General features: G+C 47.6%; 1 protein-coding gene across 3 annotated transcripts in view; it reads right to left on the reverse strand.

Annotated features, from left to right (window-relative positions):
• TMC5 (transmembrane channel like 5) overlaps positions 1–17341 on the reverse strand; it is an 86604-nt gene that overhangs the window by 16037 nt on the left and 53226 nt on the right. For all 3 annotated transcript variants that reach the window (XM_012522164.4, XM_012522165.4, XM_058286368.2), the window contains 7 exons: positions 14414–14565; positions 13075–13219; positions 11016–11171; positions 7096–7247; positions 4842–4920; positions 3263–3360; positions 998–1093 (listed from right to left, as the gene is read on the reverse strand). In XM_012522164.4, the coding sequence (XP_012377618.1) occupies positions 998–1093; positions 3263–3360; positions 4842–4920; positions 7096–7247; positions 11016–11171; positions 13075–13219; positions 14414–14565 (878 nt within the window). The remainder of the gene's footprint in view (positions 1–997; positions 1094–3262; positions 3361–4841; positions 4921–7095; positions 7248–11015; positions 11172–13074; positions 13220–14413; positions 14566–17341) is intronic.

Raw genomic sequence — 17341 nt, forward strand, 5'->3', positions numbered from 1 at the left:
GGCGTTTGCAAACCAGTTTTCATATATTATCTCATTGAATCCTCAAACACTATCTGAAGGCAGCTGTCACTGCATGCATTTTATAGATGAGGAGTCTGAGGCTCAGAGTGGCTCAGTGATCTGCCAGGGAGTGAGGGGCAGCACCAGCACCAGAATCCAGGTGTAGCCAGCTCCAAATCCTCTCCTTTCAAATTTGCAATCTCCCAGCAGATGAAATATGGGAGTGTAATGAACCATCCAGAATCAGCATGTTCATGAATGAATGAATGAGTAGATTGAAGAGTCACTGGCTATTGGTTTGAGGATTCTGGATGAAATTAGGAAAATAGTTTGATGCAACGAGCTGGCTATTCTCAAGATATACACAGTTGCTAAAACAAAGGCCCCATGAGTTGGTACATCAGTAAATGAAGCAGGCCAGGTATAAGAAATACACAGCCCTCTCTGCCTTTCTGTATCTTCTCACATCTGTTGGGACATGGATGCAAAGTAATATTTTCTACCGTGAGAGGGCAATGAGAAATGGCAAATTAACAGTGGGGAGGCAACAGTTCAAGGTGGGGACTGTGGCAAACACCCCGGTCAAGGCCCAGCCAAATGGTACCTGAGGGAATGATGCTCCAGATCTTTCCTTTTCTTGAGAGAAACTAGAAAACCTTAATTTTAGGGGAAAATCTCCTGATGTTTAAAAGCTTGGTATTTAAATCTAAATTTTTAGAAAAAGCATTCTGTGGGGCAAGCAAGCACGTCAGCAGCTGGAATACGGCCATTGCCTTTGGGCTGGGATCTCCACTCTGGGTTGATTCTTGCCTGAAGCCCACAAGGTCTCAGAAAGGCAAAGTATAGTCGGGGTCTCCACTGGTGGCTCTCATATGGCTGGGCTTTGGTGTCACCTGCACCCCTTTAAAAACAACAGATTCTGGGGCTGCCCCACTGAGAGTTGAGCCCACAAGTCAGGTGGGAACCCCTGGGCACGTTACAGAGCCTCAAAACTTACCACACCAGGGTTTGTGCGTAGATCAGTTCTAGGACATTTCTGGCAATGTCGAACTCCTGTAAGCCAAGACTCACGATAAATCGTGTCCCAATGAATCTGCGAAAATGTACTGAGTTTAGTACTCAAACCATCAACCCCTTTCTTCAAAGGCTTCCTCCACGACCTCACCAATTTTGAATAAAGTGATAAATTCCCTTGCAAATGTGTGAAAAGTTTCAAGGATAAGCATAGTTTTGAGGAAATAATTTCTTTCCTTTTTTTGTCAGTGGAAATCAACACACTTAAAGAGGGGTTTATTATAATGAATTGAGAGAAATGGAATTAACGCAATGAGTTCAAATGGGGTATTCCTAAAGTGGTTTAACAAATTTAGAGATCATTTTTATCCTGATAACTTAGACCATCCCACCCACGATTGTGTTTATATGACTCTTTGCTTATTAAACCGTTTCTTGGGGACCAGATAAACTCAGTAGCCCCCAACTCAATTATATCAAAAAATGTTCAAGCTTGGGTGACTGCTCTCTAAATCAATGGTATTTCCCTGTTTTTTGAATCCATAAAGAGGAAGTCCAGGTCTCCATTTGCCCTGAGGTGTGCTGAGACCCCATGGCTATCTTCACACAGAGGATTGCCAGGAAAACGTTTCTATCAAAAAACTTTTCGGGAAGTGGACTTGGCCCAGTGGTTAGGGCGTCTGTCTACCACATGGGGGGTCCACGGTTCAAACCCCGGGCCTCCTTGACCCGTGTGGAGCTGGCCCATGCGCAGTGCTGATGCGCGCAAGGAGTGCCGTGCCACGCAGGGGTGTCCCCCGCGTAGGGGAGCCCCACGCGCAAGGAGTGCACCCATAAGGAGAGCCGCCCAACACGAAAGAAAGTGCAGCCTGCCCAAGAATGGCGCTGCCCACACTTCCCATGCTGCGTGCCGCTGACGAAAACAGAAGTGGACAAAAGAAACAAGACACAGCAAATAGACACAGAGAACAGACAACCAGGGGAGGGGGGGGAAATTAAAAATAAATAAATAAATCTTAAAAAAAAAAAAACTTTCCAACTTTATGCCCAGGCCTACCTAGGATATATCAGTGTGTCAGATGCTGAAATAAGAGTGAAGAACTGGGCGAAGAAACGTGGCATTCAGCCCACCTACCGAGGACTGAGTCATTGTTTTATGTCATCTCATCACTAGAACCTAAATCAATAACTTACAGGAAATATGCAAATGTCTACCAAGACTGAGATGCTCATGATATTACTAAAAATACATGGGGAGCAGATGTGGCTCAGCAGTTCAGTGCCTCCCACGTGGGAGGTCCCGGGTTCAGTTCCCTGGTACCTCCTAAAGAAGACAAACCAGCAATGAGCAGACAATAAGCAGACACAGAACAAAAACAGTGAGCAGACAATAAGGAAAAAAACAAGCAAATGAGCAGAAAGAAGCAAAAAAAAAAAAAAAAAAAAATGACGAGCAGACAATGAGCAAAAACCAAAACAAGCAGGCAGTGGATGTGGCTCAAACAGGTGGGTGCCTGCCTCCCACATGGGAGGTCCCAGGTTTCGTTCCCAGTGCCCCCAAAAGAGAAAACAGACAACAAACAGACAGTGAGCAGACAATGAGCGAAAACAACAAGCAGACAATAACACAAACAATGAGCAAAAAAACCCAACAAGCCAAAACAACTAGCAAACAGATGAGAGAGCCATCTCAGGGGGATGGGGAAAGAGTTTTTTTTAAAAAAATACATGACCAAATAAATAAGAGGGCCACACATGGGCCGTTGATGACAGTGCCTCAAGTCTGAACACCTGGGACCAAAGAGAAACCATTTCGTACATTAATTAAATGAAATGAAACCTATAGGGTAAATCTATATGGAAGGACCTGGAAAGATGCCATTTTTGCTTTTAAGAATTATACATTGCACAAGCACAACAGTATATGCATAGAAAATACCCGAAGGAATATACACTAAACTTAAAATTACTTATGGTGGATAGGATTTCAAATGGCTCTTGGTTTCTGGGTCTTATTTCTAGAATGTTTTTTTACAAAGGACAACTGAACCAAATGAACTCTGACAACAGGGCTGTCAGGTCAGGGTGAAATTTTAGTTAATTCAGAAGGAAACCATATCCCAAAGGACAATAGACTTAGAACAATGCACACTTTGGGTACCCCAGCGACCGATACTTTCCACCCAGCAGGAATCTGGCTCAAGTTACAGCTTCAGGTACTTACTCTTCAAGACTGACAAATAATTACCTCCTCAGAAACTCCCCCAGAAGAGAATCAGCTAAAGAGAACACGAAATCCATCAGAAGGAGCCGGTAGATTTCCTGGCCAATGAAGGTTTCCCAACACTGGAAGGCAAACAAGAGTCAGGATCTGGGCAGGGGCTCAGCCCGGTCCCCGCCTGTCCTGGCACCCTGCTCAGTTTGACCCAGTCCTTGTGACCCACAGCAGCAAAAATGCACCGTTTGGCCGAGTTTGTGTTCATTGCCTTTCTGGGCCTCATCTTTCCCCCAATAAAGCTCACCCCCCAGATACCGGAGTGTTCCCTTCTCTCCATCTCTCTTCTTTTCATCTTCCCTACACCCTATGGATCCCATTTTTCAGCCCATTTTTGGGGGGAGGTTGTCAACGGCAAATAATGTCTCCACTCTTCTTGCTTATTTGAACTGAAAAAAATCAATTCTAAGATTTTGGACTATAGATTTAGGTTGAGGATGTCTTTGCTAGAGCAAATTGGAAATTTTAATTGACGTGTTTTTAAACTGAGAGTCTGTAACCTCAGCAGGCAGCCCTCATTATGAGTAGGTGGACTAGCAGCTTATCTATTTGGCTGAAGGAGGAGAGGAAGTTTTGGATGCATAGCACAAGATGGATGAGTGGAAGGATGGACACAGATGGATGGACAGACACATGGACCGTTTGATGAATGGCTAGCTGGCTGGCTTGAAGAATAACTTGGATCTTCTCTAACAAGCCGAACTTGGATGGCTGGTTTTGAACCTCTTTGATAAAGTAGAGAGGAAAAGTGAGGGCGCCATGTTTACACATGAGATGGCTTGAGTCTGGACACAACTAGAACTCTTTTGGGGCCCAGGGACAAAGGGAGACAGAGAGTTGGGGAGAGGCCCCTGATTCCCTGCTTCTATTTTGGAACAGTACCCTGAGGGCCCAGGATGGTTGCCAGCTAAGGATGACTGTGCTGTGGAGGTCCCTTTTCACGGGGGACCCAGTAGTAGGGGCAGAGGTTTCCCAACGAGAAGGCCAGAGAGGTTGGCTTGTTTCTGAACCCGCATGGGAGATCACCGTCAGGGACTCCAGGATATAACTGAGAAAGCCTGTCTAGAGTAGGGAAGGACTGAGAAGCTGAGATCAAGTCGGGGAGGACCAGGAATATTCTGTGTTGGGCTGATGAAGTGGAACATCAAAGATCCAAAAGGATCCTTTCCTAAATTCCAGGGCTGATGGCACAGCGGAGTATCAAAATTATACCATCTGTCAAGTGCCCACCAAAGGCCAGGTGCTGTACTTTTGTTATACATGAGATTGCTTAGTCCCCATCTTATGGATGGGAAAACTGAAGCTTAACAAGTTTAAGTAACTGTATATGACACAGCTGGTCTTTGAATCAGGTCTGCTTGACCTAGAACACACCTGACTCTAGAAGGGATCCTCCCCCCACGCCCCTCCTCCCCCTGCCATCACCCTATCTTGTCTATAGATTAGTTTCAGTTCTCTTCCCATAGGGATTCAATGCCCAGTAGGAGGTGTGGTTACTCTTGAGAAACTCACATCCTCCTGAACTTACGGCAGAACAGCCTGGAAATCTCACCTTCTCAGGCAACACCGCCACGATGTTGAGCCAATAGTAACAAAGAATACCAATGATTGATATTTTCAGAAAGATGTTCCTAAACAAAAGAAGAGAAAAGCAACTTTTTATCCTGGTGTTGGGCATGCATGCTCTTCACCATTATTTCCTTTTGGGCATATGGTAGGATTGTAATTCCTGATGCCTCCCCCCCCACCCCCCCTCCCACCCCATGATTGGGTAGGGCCATGTGACTAGCTATGGTCAATGAGTTGTAAGCAGAAAAGATGTATGTCACTTTGTGTCACCTTTAGGCTGGAGCATTTAAATGTCATTGGGAGACCCTCCAGAATTTACACTCTTCCCTCTGGAGTGGCAACCATCAGTGTTCAAGATGGTAGCCGCTCTGAGCAGAAGCACCCTACCGATCCACAACGAACACGTATCACGAGCAAAAAATAAACCTTTGTGTTCCAAGCCACTGAGATTTAGGGGGTGGAGGTGTTTGTTACCACAGTGTTACTTAGTTTATTCTAACTGATACACCCTCTTTTAGTTCATCTTCATGCTATGTGATTTCACTCCTTATTGCAGTAGTAGTAAACATACCTAATATTTATTGAGTGCTGACCATATACAGGATACTGTATTAAGCACTTTAGTGAAGTGTCCCTCTTAATCTTTACAGCCCTATCATCAGGTAGATCTATTTTATGCCCATCTTACCGAAGAAACTGAAGCTCAGAGAGGTGAAATAACTTGTTCAAGGCGACACAGCTTGTTGTGGGCAGGACAAAGATTCAAACCCAGGAATGGATCAGATTTAACAGCCTGAGCTCTAAAACCCAGTCACTCTGCACAGTTTGATACCTGCGGGTTTTAGCTGGGTTCTGGCATAAATGTACCAAAGACCATGTGCCACTAGACCAGGAGAGCATGGTCCTCAGACCAGCAGCAGCACTTGGAAACTTGTGAGGAAGGTAAATTCTCCAGCCCTCTAGCAGACCTACTGAATTAGAAACCCTGGGCATGGCACCCAGGAAGCACTGATGAAGCAAACCTTCCAGGCCGTTCTGCTACTGCTAAAGCTTAAGAACCATTGTGTTAGACTCTCAGCTCCATGAGGGAAGGAACTGGGTCTGTCTCTTTCAGTGCCGGATCCCAAATCCCTTGCCCAGTGCCCGACCCAGAACAGACTCAGTATCTATTGAACCCAGACTTTAGCTCACCTTTCCTAAAGCATCGCTCTAGGTTAAACTTAAAAATCACGTTCTTCTAAGCAGAGCAAAGCGTATCACAGGGTAGGGGAGAAGGGGTGATGGGGACTGTTATTTTTAATGGGGTGGTCAGGGATGAGCTTTCTGAGGGGGTGACTTTTGAGCAAAATCCGGAATAAAGTCAGGAAGCAAGCCATGGGGGCGATCTTTGAGAAGAGCATTCTACACAGAAGGAACGGCCAGTGCAAAGGCCCAGGGGTAGGTATGCGGTTTGGGCTATTTGTAAACATGTAAGATGCCGTGAGGCAGGGGAACAGTGAGCCAGCAGGGAGCAGGGTAGGAAATGAGGCTGGAGAGCTCAGATGCAGATCCCGGAGGCCCTGGTAAGCTAAGGGCTCTGGAATTGAGCTGTAAAGAAACTCAACCTGCATTACTATCTTTTACTATTGCTATTATTATAAACACCTCCATTAACAGGAACCAGCCAGGAAAGAGCTATAAGGAAAAGCTCTGGAGTAGTTTTGTGCTTTATCAAAACCCTGAGGCCATTGCTAGCACATACAGTGCCTCTGTGAAACTCACAGAAAGGCAAACCCTTCCTAAGCCAATGAATTGCCAAAAGCCACCCTGCCCTTTGCTCTGCTTGGGTGCAAAAATGCACCCCTTCCTCCCAGTGGATTAGTCACAGTGGTTAATGGGTGGATTTCAGTCCTCATAGAACTCAGTCAGGAACGTTTGTGCAGTGCACAAACTGCACATCCATACATCTTGTCCCTGAAAAGAAAAATATGCTAATCCTCAGATTGGTACCTACGAGGAAAGGCAAGCCATTACTTTCTGCAAGGCAGACATAACAGCTCTATTTTCTCAGGGCTGTTAGATTTTATGGCTATTAACCCACACCACACCACACGTGCGCACGCGCACACGTACTCTGCACTCTTGAAATTCCTTCTGGAGAACAGAACGCTGCTGCTCCAGCATCACCCTTTCTAGCTGCCACCCCGTTTCCCGTCCTGGAAACGGAGACTGGTGTTGCACGGGACGGACACACCTACCGGATCAGGAGGACGTAGACCTCGTGCCGCGGCAGCTCGTACTTCTCCACCAGCCCGAACATGGAGTACAAGCGCGGCACGGCCAGGTTGATGCAGGACACGACAAAGGGCAGGAGCAACACGGCCCCGGGGTTCTGGTGCTTTTCCAGGAACTGCAGGGGACAGAGGGAGAGAGCCGAGATGCAGGCTGTGCCCAGCGCCCCCGCTCGGCCTCTCTCAGAAGAGCCCCCGAGACAGCTCCCCTGGGCTAGCCCAGGCTGCCCTTTAGGGAGCACCTGGCCGGTCCCGAGCACTCCCCACGCGACGGGCTACAATCCTCACCAAAGCCCAGCACCGCAGGGACTGATCGGTTTCACCGACCTGACGGGTACGCTGGGGCTCAGGGAGGCGACACCCCTGGGCCAGGGTCACCTAGCCAGGAAGTGGCATCTGAACCCAGGTCTGCCTGAGCTCAAGTAGCCATTCCGTGACTTTCCTCACTCCTCTAGTGGCTGAACTGTGGCCCCCAAAAGATACGTTTACCTGGAGCCTCAGATTGTGGCCTCATCTAGAATAAGGGTCTTTGCAGGTGAAATTAAGGGTCTCGAGATCCTCCTGGATTGGGGTAGTTCCTAAATCCCATGAGGCCGTGTCCTTCTAAGAGACAGAAGAAGAAGACGCACGGACCAGAGAGGAAAGCCAGGTGGAGGGCGAGGCAGGCTGGAAGTTACGCTGCCACAAGCCGAGGAACGCCAGGAGCCTGCGGAAGCGGGAGGACGGCGGCGAGGAAGGATTCTCCGCTGGAGCCTTCCGCAGAAGTGGGGCTCGATTTCGGACTTCTGGTCCCCAGAGAGAGTGAATGGGTGTTGTTTGAAGCCACCGGATGGTTAGTCATTTGCTGCAGCAACTGCAGGAAATGAATCCACGCCCCAGGAGGTCTGGGGCAATGGAAATGTGCTCCCCCGCGGCTGGAACAAAGTCTTGTGGATGAAGCCAGGCCGTGGATCCCTGTGGGATCTGCCCCCTCTCCTGTGGGGTCTTTGCGTTTCCCCCAGGCTTCCTCTGCTCCTGAGTGCCACAGAGCAGGCAGCCCATGTGGCTGCTCCGGGTGAGGCAGGGAGAGGCGGCCCTGCCTCCGGGTGGACGCGGCACCCTGGGCTGCCCCGCGGCCAGGTGTCCTTGAGCAGGTTTCCCACGGGCCCTGGGGAAGGGGATCCCCAGCAGGGTTACCTGATTCGCACACCCTCTCGGCGGGAATCCTGCCTCCACCTCCCCGAGGATGGTTTTGCAAGTACCACTGGCACTTTGTGCAGTCTCTCAGGAGCCAGGGTCACCTGGGGATCCCATGCTGTCCCCCCACACACACATTTACAAGCTGCAAGGTCTAGGTCCAGACCCTCAGCTGCTCTGAGCGTCCCTTCACGGTCTGTGTAAAGCGAGCTTCTCCTGTCACCCCTGGGGACTTTTGCAAGGATGTAATGAGGTTAAGGAAGACAAGGGCTGGCCTCAGGGCTGCCGAGAGCACTGTCGGGGAGGAGGCACCATTCACATCAAGCTGTAGAAGTCAGAGTGGACAGTGCCCCCCCCCGCAGGTGTTAACAAATGGGGGTGTGGCTGTGGCTCAAGCAGTTGAGCGCCTGCCTCCCACACGGGAGGTCCTGGGTTCACTTCCCAGTGCCTCCTGAAAGGAAACAAACTACGAGGAAAACAAATGGAAAAAAAGAAAAGAACAACTCAGGGAAGCTGATGTGGCTCAGTAGGTGAGAGCTGGCTTCAGTCCCCAGCCCCCGGTACCTCAAAAAAGAAAAAAAAAAAGGAACAGTTCCACCTCTCTCCTTTCCTCCTTAGCCGCCCCCTTCACTTCAGGTGGCAGTGGGTGGAGGAGAAACTGAGATGACTTCTTTATACCACGACTCAATTTCCCCTCTTCCAGGGCAGGCCTTAGTGTGGGTAATGGCAAGCCCTTAGGTCTGTACAATCCCACATCCATTTCCTTAGGGCTTCAGTCATTTGGTCGAGCACCTACTATGTGCCAGGTATCAGCCCAGGTGCTGGAATACAGTCTTTTGAAGAAACAGACAAGTAATCAGGCACTGAGTGTGATAAGGGAAGAGGGAATGCCTGGCAGAGGCAAGGGCGGTGGTGTTGAGGGAAGGCTACCTGGAGGAGGCAACCTCCATGCCATGCTCTAGAAGAGAAAGAAGGGAAACGGACTTTGGCCCAGTGGTTAGGGCGTCCGTCTACCATATGGGAGGTCCGCGGTTCAAACCCTGGGCCTCCTTGACCCGTGTGGAGCTGGCCATGCGCAGCGCTGATGCGCGCAAGGAGTGCCGTGCCACGCAAGGGTGTCCCCCGCGTGGGGGAGCCCCACGCGCAAGGAGTGCGCCCCGTGAGGAGAGCCGCCCAGCGTGAAAAGAAAGAGCAGCCTGCCCAGGAATGGCGCCGCCCACACTTCCCGTGCCGCTGACGACAACAGAAGCGGACAAAGAAACAAGACGCAGCAAATAGACACCAAGAACAGACAACCAGGGGAGGGGGGGAAGTTAAATAAACAAATAAATCTTTAAAAAAAAAAAAAAAAAAAGAAGAGAAAGAAGACTTTGCCAGATGAAGGGAAGTGCGGAGTGGAGAACGAATTGTGTGCTTTCATCTAGAGCATCTAGAGATGAGGAAAGGCATGGCACGTTCAGGGAACTAGGGTCAAATGAGTGTTGCTGGTGTGGGGTGTGGGTGGTTGTGGGGTGTTGAGGCTGGAGATGCAGGCAGGGGTCAGATCATAAAAGATCTGTCGGACATGCCATGGAGGATAGATTTTGTTTTGACAGTAATGGAAAGCCATTAAACAATGTGACATAGTAGACTGACCTGCACCACAATTCTAAAGCTTGGTAAACTCCATACCACCAGCCCCATTTTCCAGAGGAGGAAACGGAAACCTACAGTAGCTCAGGCTACCCAGCTAACTCATCTCAGAGCCGAAGCCATTAAAAAATAAAATGTTTAAAAAGCGGGAAACGGACTTTGGCCCAGTGGTTAGGGCGTCCGTCTACCACATGGGAGGCCTGCGGTTCAAGCCCCAGGCCTCCTTGACCCGCGTGGAGCTGGCCCATGCGCAGTGCTGATGCGCGCAAGGAGTGCTGCGCCACGCAGGGTGTCCCCCGCGTAGGGGAGCCCCACGCGCAAGGAGTGCACCCATAAGGAGAGCCGCCCAGCGGGAAGGAGGGAGCAGCCTGCCGAGGAATGGTGCCGCCCACACTTCCCGTGCCGCTGACGACAACAGAAGCGGACAAAGAAACAAGAAACAAGACACAGCAAAAAGACACAGAAAACAGACAACCGGGGGAGGGGAGGGGAATTAAATAAATAAAAATAAATCTTAAAAAAAAAAAAATGTTTAAAAAGCTAGCATTTCTTTATTCCCCACAGGGCCAGGCACTGGGTAGACCCTCCACAAAATGTACCTCTAATCCTGACCACACACCAACAAAGCCTTATCATTCCCAGTTTGGATGAGAAATCCAGGGCTCAGAAAGATGTAATAACTTGCCCAAATCCATCGGTTTATAATATTTGTTGAGCATCTTCTCCGTGCTGGGCACTGTGTCAGCCATTAGGGATAAAATATTAAAGGAAGAAACCAGAATTGGAACTCAGGTCTGCAGCCCAGGTTCTCTCTCACATGTGCCCAAAGCTTCTCCTTTCATACTGTGCATTCCCATCACCAGGGACCTTGCTGAGAGGCCGGTTCTGAGCCAGCAGGTCAGCGGAGGAACCCAGGACTCTGCATTTTCTAAAAACCATTTTCCAGGCGGTGCTGGTGCTCCTGGATGGGGACTCCACTTACAGTGTCGGGCTCTCGCCACTCTCCCCTTCTGCCACCCCAGCCCGTCACCTGGTTCTCTCTGCCCTGGGCCCTGGTGCTCCAGCCTCCCCGCAGTTACCCCTGAGTTCTCCTCGGCCAGGTAGTAAACGGCTACGCAGCAGGCGACGGCCACCGTGGTAGAGACAGCCCAGGCGGCCACGTGGGCGGACAAGCGACTCAGCTGCTGTTTCAGCGTCAACTTGATTTTCTCCTGACGGATTTCCGACAGGTTCTCCTGTAAAGACAAAGAATCGAAGCTGACTCACAACCCCTGTCCGCCGCTGGCAAAGTCCTGCTCCCCGACCCCCACCAGGTGAACACTGGAGACCCAACCCATCCCAAGACCACAGGCCAGAGGGAGAGAGGAAAGCTAATGATGGGCGGGGAGTATGGGAGCCCCTGGGGAAAATCTCGAATGGGGCCAAGAGCCCCATAGCCACCTCAACACCTTTTCCGTCTTAGAGGAACAGACAGGACTAATAACCTGGGGTCATGTTCTTGAAGAAGGCACGTTGAAGTCGCCGAGCTCTTTCTTAAAGAATCTTGGGAATCACAGGAAGACAACATCTGCAACCTTCTTATTAAAGCCCCTTTGCTTAAAAATTCTCCTTGCTCTTTCCTTCAATAGTTTGCTTCTGTAGACCAGGGCTTCTCAACCTTGGCACTGTGGACACGAGGCCGGATGCTTCTTGGGGGTGGGGGTGTCTTGTGAATTGTAGGATATTGGGCAGCACCCCTGGCCTCTACCCCGGGATGCCAGCAGCAAAACCTACGGCTGCAACAATCAAAAAAAATCTCCAGACATTGCCAAATGCCCCCTGGGGGGCAGGGGGCAAAATCGCCCCTGGCTGAGAAGCACTGTTACGGACAGATAGGCATTCTTCCAGATCCAAGAAAAAACAAATTGTAAGTGGCTTTTGCCATAAGGTCCCTCGTAATGGAAGAGCCAGCCCACCCACCTGGCTTGTTGGAACTACGGCCCAGTCGCCGTGACACTGCGAGGCTGTAGCTTGTGGCCAAAACATCCTTTGCCTCCTTCCCAATTTCTTAGCAAAAAAGCTCAGCCCAGTACTTAAAAGCTGAAACCATTCGGTGTGAGCGATGAGGGACTGGAGCACTGGGTGCGAATCTCCACCCTACCTGGCTCGCCACATCTCTCCTCCCACATCCACTACTCCCAGAATCCCCAGGCCTCCTGTTAGCACTAGACTCCCGCCCCCTCCCAGGGGAGCCAGCCCACCGCAGCCTTCAGGGGCTCCTGATTTATTTTTCACTTAATATGACTATGCACACGGCCACCAACTGGCTCTTGCAAGCTGCCGGTAATCCCTTGGCTGATGTTTACTGGGGGCTTGTAGGTCTCAGGCCTTTACCTACTGCATTTAGTGACCCATTGGATGGGCGCACCTTCATCTATTTAATCATGCCTCTATTTGTGTACTATTGGGTTATTTTATAGCTTTTACAAACGATTCAATTGTATTGATACATATTAATAAAGCATACAGCGCATCCAAACTACAATCCATGGTATTTGGTGTACTCACGTATATATGCATTCATCACTTCTTTTTTCTAATTCAAATAAGCAGCACTTATGGTACACTTATGCTGTACCATCGGGTTCCTCTAAGGGCATTCTCATAGAATTCCTATCCTTTGGGGCCAGATGATTCTTTGCTGCAGGGACTGTCTTGCACATTGCAAGACGTTTGGCAGCAGCCCTGGCCTCTACCCACTAGATGCCAGTAGCACCCCTGCTCCTAGTTGTACCAAAGTCTCCAGCCATTGCCAAATATCCCCTGGAGGACAAAACTGTCCCTCCTTGAAAACCACGACCCTAGGATAAAATTTTAAATCTTAAGCTGTGGGGTCAAGACATACACACCTTTAAAATGTTGAAATAAATTGCTAAACTGCCCTCCAGTAAGGCTGCACCAATGTCATGTGAAAATGCCCATTTCCCTACACTATCACCAGCCCCAGGCATTATGACTATTTTTATTTCTTTATTTTTTTTGCCAACCGCATGGGCAACAAAACATAATTCATTATCTATTTTTTAAAAAGTTATAAACATACTGAAGGAGGAAAGGAGAGTGGCTGTGGGAAGGTGGGTATCAGCAGACTTGCCTTACCCTTATCTCGGTGCTAAGATTCCTCTGTTTCAGCTTCACAGCTTTTTCGTGAGTGACAGTGAAGTCCCAGCAAAATATAAGTTTAGTGATCCCTCTGGAGTAAACGTGGGGATTAATGAAGTTGTTCCGAAAATACTTGGCCATGCTAGGGAAGGCAGAAACCAGAAGACACGAGGGTTATTACACAGGCGGGGAATAAAACTCAGGAAAGTCCTATCATTAACGGCGAAAGAGCCCTATCATTAACTTCAAAGGGCCACCCAAGCCCTTCCCTGGGAAACGTGTGGTCGTGAAAGTAACGGTTAAGAGACTGACTTTGGGGTCAGACAGGCCTGGCTTGCCAGCTGGGCATCTTTGTGATATTAATGAACTGTTCTGAGCTTCCGTTTCCATGCCTTTATAATGGAAATAAAAATAGTATAACTTCACAGAATTGTTATGAGAATTGTATTCGTCTCCAAGGGCTGGTATGACAAATTGCCACAAACTCCATGGCTTAAACACCACACGCATTTGTTATCCGACAGCTCTGGGTATCAGAGGTCAGAAAATGGGTCTTCCAGGGTGAAAATTAAGGGGTCAGCAAGGCTGGTCCCTTTGGGGGGCCCTGGGGACTCCCTGCTTTTTCCGGCTGCTGGAGACCACCCCCATTCCTTGGCTCCTGGCCCCTTCCAGCAATTGTGTCACCTTGACCTCCGCTTCATCATCGCATCCCCTTCCCTGACTCCAGCCCTCCTGTCTCCTTGCTGTGATTGCGTTTGTGAGAATAGGTGACTAGGACATAGACATCTTTGGGGGGCCATTATTCTGCCTTCCACAAATATCAATGAAGCACTTAGGACAGTCAGTACTAAGGCAGCTGTTACTATCCTGGGGATGTCAGGAGGATTCATTCAAATCAGAACCAAGAAGCACCGAGTCCAGCATGTCAGGAATGTTGAATAAAATGGAAGCTGCCACCACCGAGTATCAGCTAAGAAATATTTCCTAGTTTGAGAGGACAAAATGAAACCTCATTTTCATTTGACTTATGGCAATGGAGGAGCATTTCACACGTGGATTTTTCCATCTGGCCCTCCTCTTTGAGAGCTGTCCACCGTGTCCTTCCACGTTGGATTATTGCATCTTGATCTTCAGACTGACAAATTTCTTGTAAAAGCAGACAAATACCTCTCTTCCTCTATCTGAACTGATGATTTTACATTGCAGGATAAAGAAAAAAAAAAAAACGGGCAGCAACAGAAAATCAAAATCACTGTTTTGTGGGTGATTTTTGAGTCTCAGATTTTGCCGAAATCTAAAAAGTGCCTTAGAATTGGGAAATGCAGACGCTCCATACCTGTACAGCAAGCTGAAAAAGCAGACGATCAAACACGCTCCGATTGTGAATATGTAGGCCAGCGGCATATTGTAAGAGACCCCGCTGCTCCTGTGCTGGATTGTAGAATTGGTGTAAAAGCCGTAGTACATCACTGTGTCCGTGAAGTAACCCTGAAAGGGGCGACAAACCCTTGGTCAGGTAGAAGTCTCAAGAAAGCCAGCAGAGTTCGCTTCGGTCTGCAAGTGGCTCGGGTCAATCAGTTTAGCCTGTAGTTTGCCAAGCAAGGAGCACCCGCAGGCACTGAGAACCTAGATGGTTTTTATCACCAGCTCTCAGAGCTGGAAAGGAATCCCAGACCAACCCACCTTTAGGATGGATGGATGGGGGCCAAGCAAAGCATCACTGAAAGCCAGCCAGTGTGTGTCCCTGCCACTTTTAAGTATTATGGTAAAAAAATATTTTTTAAAAATATGAAACAAATCAAATCTACAGATCTACATTTCCATTTAGAGGAAATAAGGGGCTAGAGGAACAAGTCTAGAGTGGCCATAAGGAAACAGACAATTCCAGAAGGTAGGTATTGTGGATTGCATCATGCGCCCCGCAAAGACGCACTCAAGTCCTAACCCCAGGTCCGGGGGCTGTGAATCCATTTGTGAGTAGAATCTTCAAAGAGCCTCTTAGTCAAGATGAGGCCGACTGAATCAGGAAGGCCCTTCGGCCGCTATGACCGGGGTCCTTCTTGGCAGAGGCAAGTTGAGCGCGGCGAGTGGGAGACAGAAGGAGGCAGATGGCCTGGGACGGAGGCAGAGACCAAGCCAAGGCTAGCTGTGAGTCATGGCCAGAACCCCACAGCCTTCAGAGAAAGCATGGTCCTGCTGACACCTTGATTTTGGACTTGTAGCCTCCAAACCAGCCAGACAACACATTCCTGTTGTTTAAGCCAAGCAGTCTGTGGTATGCGTTATGGCATTCCCGGAAACTAAGACAGCAGGATATTAGCATCTACAGGACAACTGGCCCAGTTTCTGCAACAAGCCAATGTCAAGGAAAAGGGGGTGGGGCTGGAGGGATTGTTCTAGATAAATAGAGACTTAAGAGAAAAAACTACCAAGTGCAATGTGTGGTCTTGAATTGGATCCTAGCCTGAATAAGCAAGCTATGAAAGTTGTTTTGGGGACAATTGGGAAAATGTGATACAGTCTAGATTTTTGAGGATGGGAATTGTTGTTCATTTTGTTAAGTGTGGTAATAATTATTTGGCTGCTAGAAAGTGTCCTTATATTTTAGAGATGCATGTTGAAGAATATCAGAGTGATATGTCCTGATACCTGTAATTTACTTTAAAATGCTTCCAAGGGAGAAGGTGTAGCTCAGTGGTTTGGGCACCTTCTTCCCATGTAAGAGGTCCCAGGTTCATTCCCCAGTACTTCCTTTAAATAAATAGATAGATAGATAGATAGATAGATAGATAGATAGATAGATAGATAGATAGGTAGGTAGGTAGATAGATAGGTAGGTAGGTAGATAGATAGGTAGGTAGGTAGATAGATAAAGCTCCAAAAATAATAAGATGAATATAGTAAAATGTTAACAGTTTTAAATCCAGGTGGTAGGTATACAAGTGTTTATTATGCTACTCTTTACTTTTCTGTACACCTGAAATTTTTCATAATAAAATGCTTTATACATATATATGTATATACATTTACATAGTAATGAGAAAAAATGATGCAGAAATTAACATCAGTAATTCCACTTTTAAAGGTATCCATCCCAAGGGGGGGAATTGGTGGGAAAGGGGGAAAAAAGACATATGGAATATCATACTTTGAACATTCTACAGCAGAGATTAGCAAATTTTTCTGCAAAGGGCCAGAGAGAAAATATTTTTGGCTTTGCAGGTCATATGTTCACCATGACAACAGCTCAGGGTAAAAATAATCTGGTCAAAATGTAAATGAAGGGACATGGCTGTGTGCCAATAAAACTATTTATGGACCCTAAAATTTGCAACTCATTTAATTTTCATGTTTCATTAAATGCTATTCTTCGGATTTTTTCCAACCATTTAAGAATATAAAAAACATCCTTAAGATTCCAGGACGTAGGAAAATAGGTAGCATTTGGCCCACAGGCGATAGTTTATCAATCCTTATGATTCAGAACTCAATGGCAAAAGTCCCTTCCACAAGGTAAAGTCACGAGAGCAGGGACTATATACTTCAACGGAGAGCTGGGTAAGTAAATTATGGCTGCTCTTAAAAAGAATAATGTGATTCTACATAGATTCCAAGATACAAAGTGAAGTGAAAAAAGTTACTAAGCAAGAATTATAGTACAATCCTCTCATTATTTTTCAAAAGAATGAATATTTATTTATCTAGCTCTATGTCTGGAGGAAGGAGAGCGGTCTACAAGGATACACTCTGAAATATGGAGTTGGACAAGAGAAGAAGGATAAAACGGACTTTCACTTTTTGCTTGTTCTTTTCTGTATGAAATTTTCCAAACAAAGCACTGTGTTTTGCAGAAATAAAAATAAAAGAAAGGAAAGGTAGATCTGAGTATCCATCCAGGAAGATATCCACTACATGTTGTTAGATGAAAGAAAAATCAAACTGTAGACAGTATATAATGAATAATTCCACTTTTGTGAAAATAAGCAGACCCCTGTACATGCAAATGTGTGTCCCTAAATGTATAGGAGTCTTGACAACAACACATCAAACTGTTTAACCGCGGTTACCTCAGAGACAGCAATTTCACTGGTATAGGGGTTATTTCTAGGGGAAAAATTTGTAAACACCCCACTTTCTCTATCAGTTAACCGCAGGCAAAATGAAAGAGTTGGGCGAGGTGATGAGTCAAGTATGAGCCTTGGTCTCTAGGGTGCTGAATGGGGGGGTGGGAGGGTGGTGTTCCAAGGTGCAGGGGAGATGGAGA

This window comes from Dasypus novemcinctus, chromosome 23 (genome assembly GCF_030445035.2).
Source record: "Dasypus novemcinctus isolate mDasNov1 chromosome 23, mDasNov1.1.hap2, whole genome shotgun sequence".
In the NCBI taxonomy this organism is placed as follows: domain Eukaryota; kingdom Metazoa; phylum Chordata; class Mammalia; order Cingulata; family Dasypodidae; genus Dasypus; species Dasypus novemcinctus.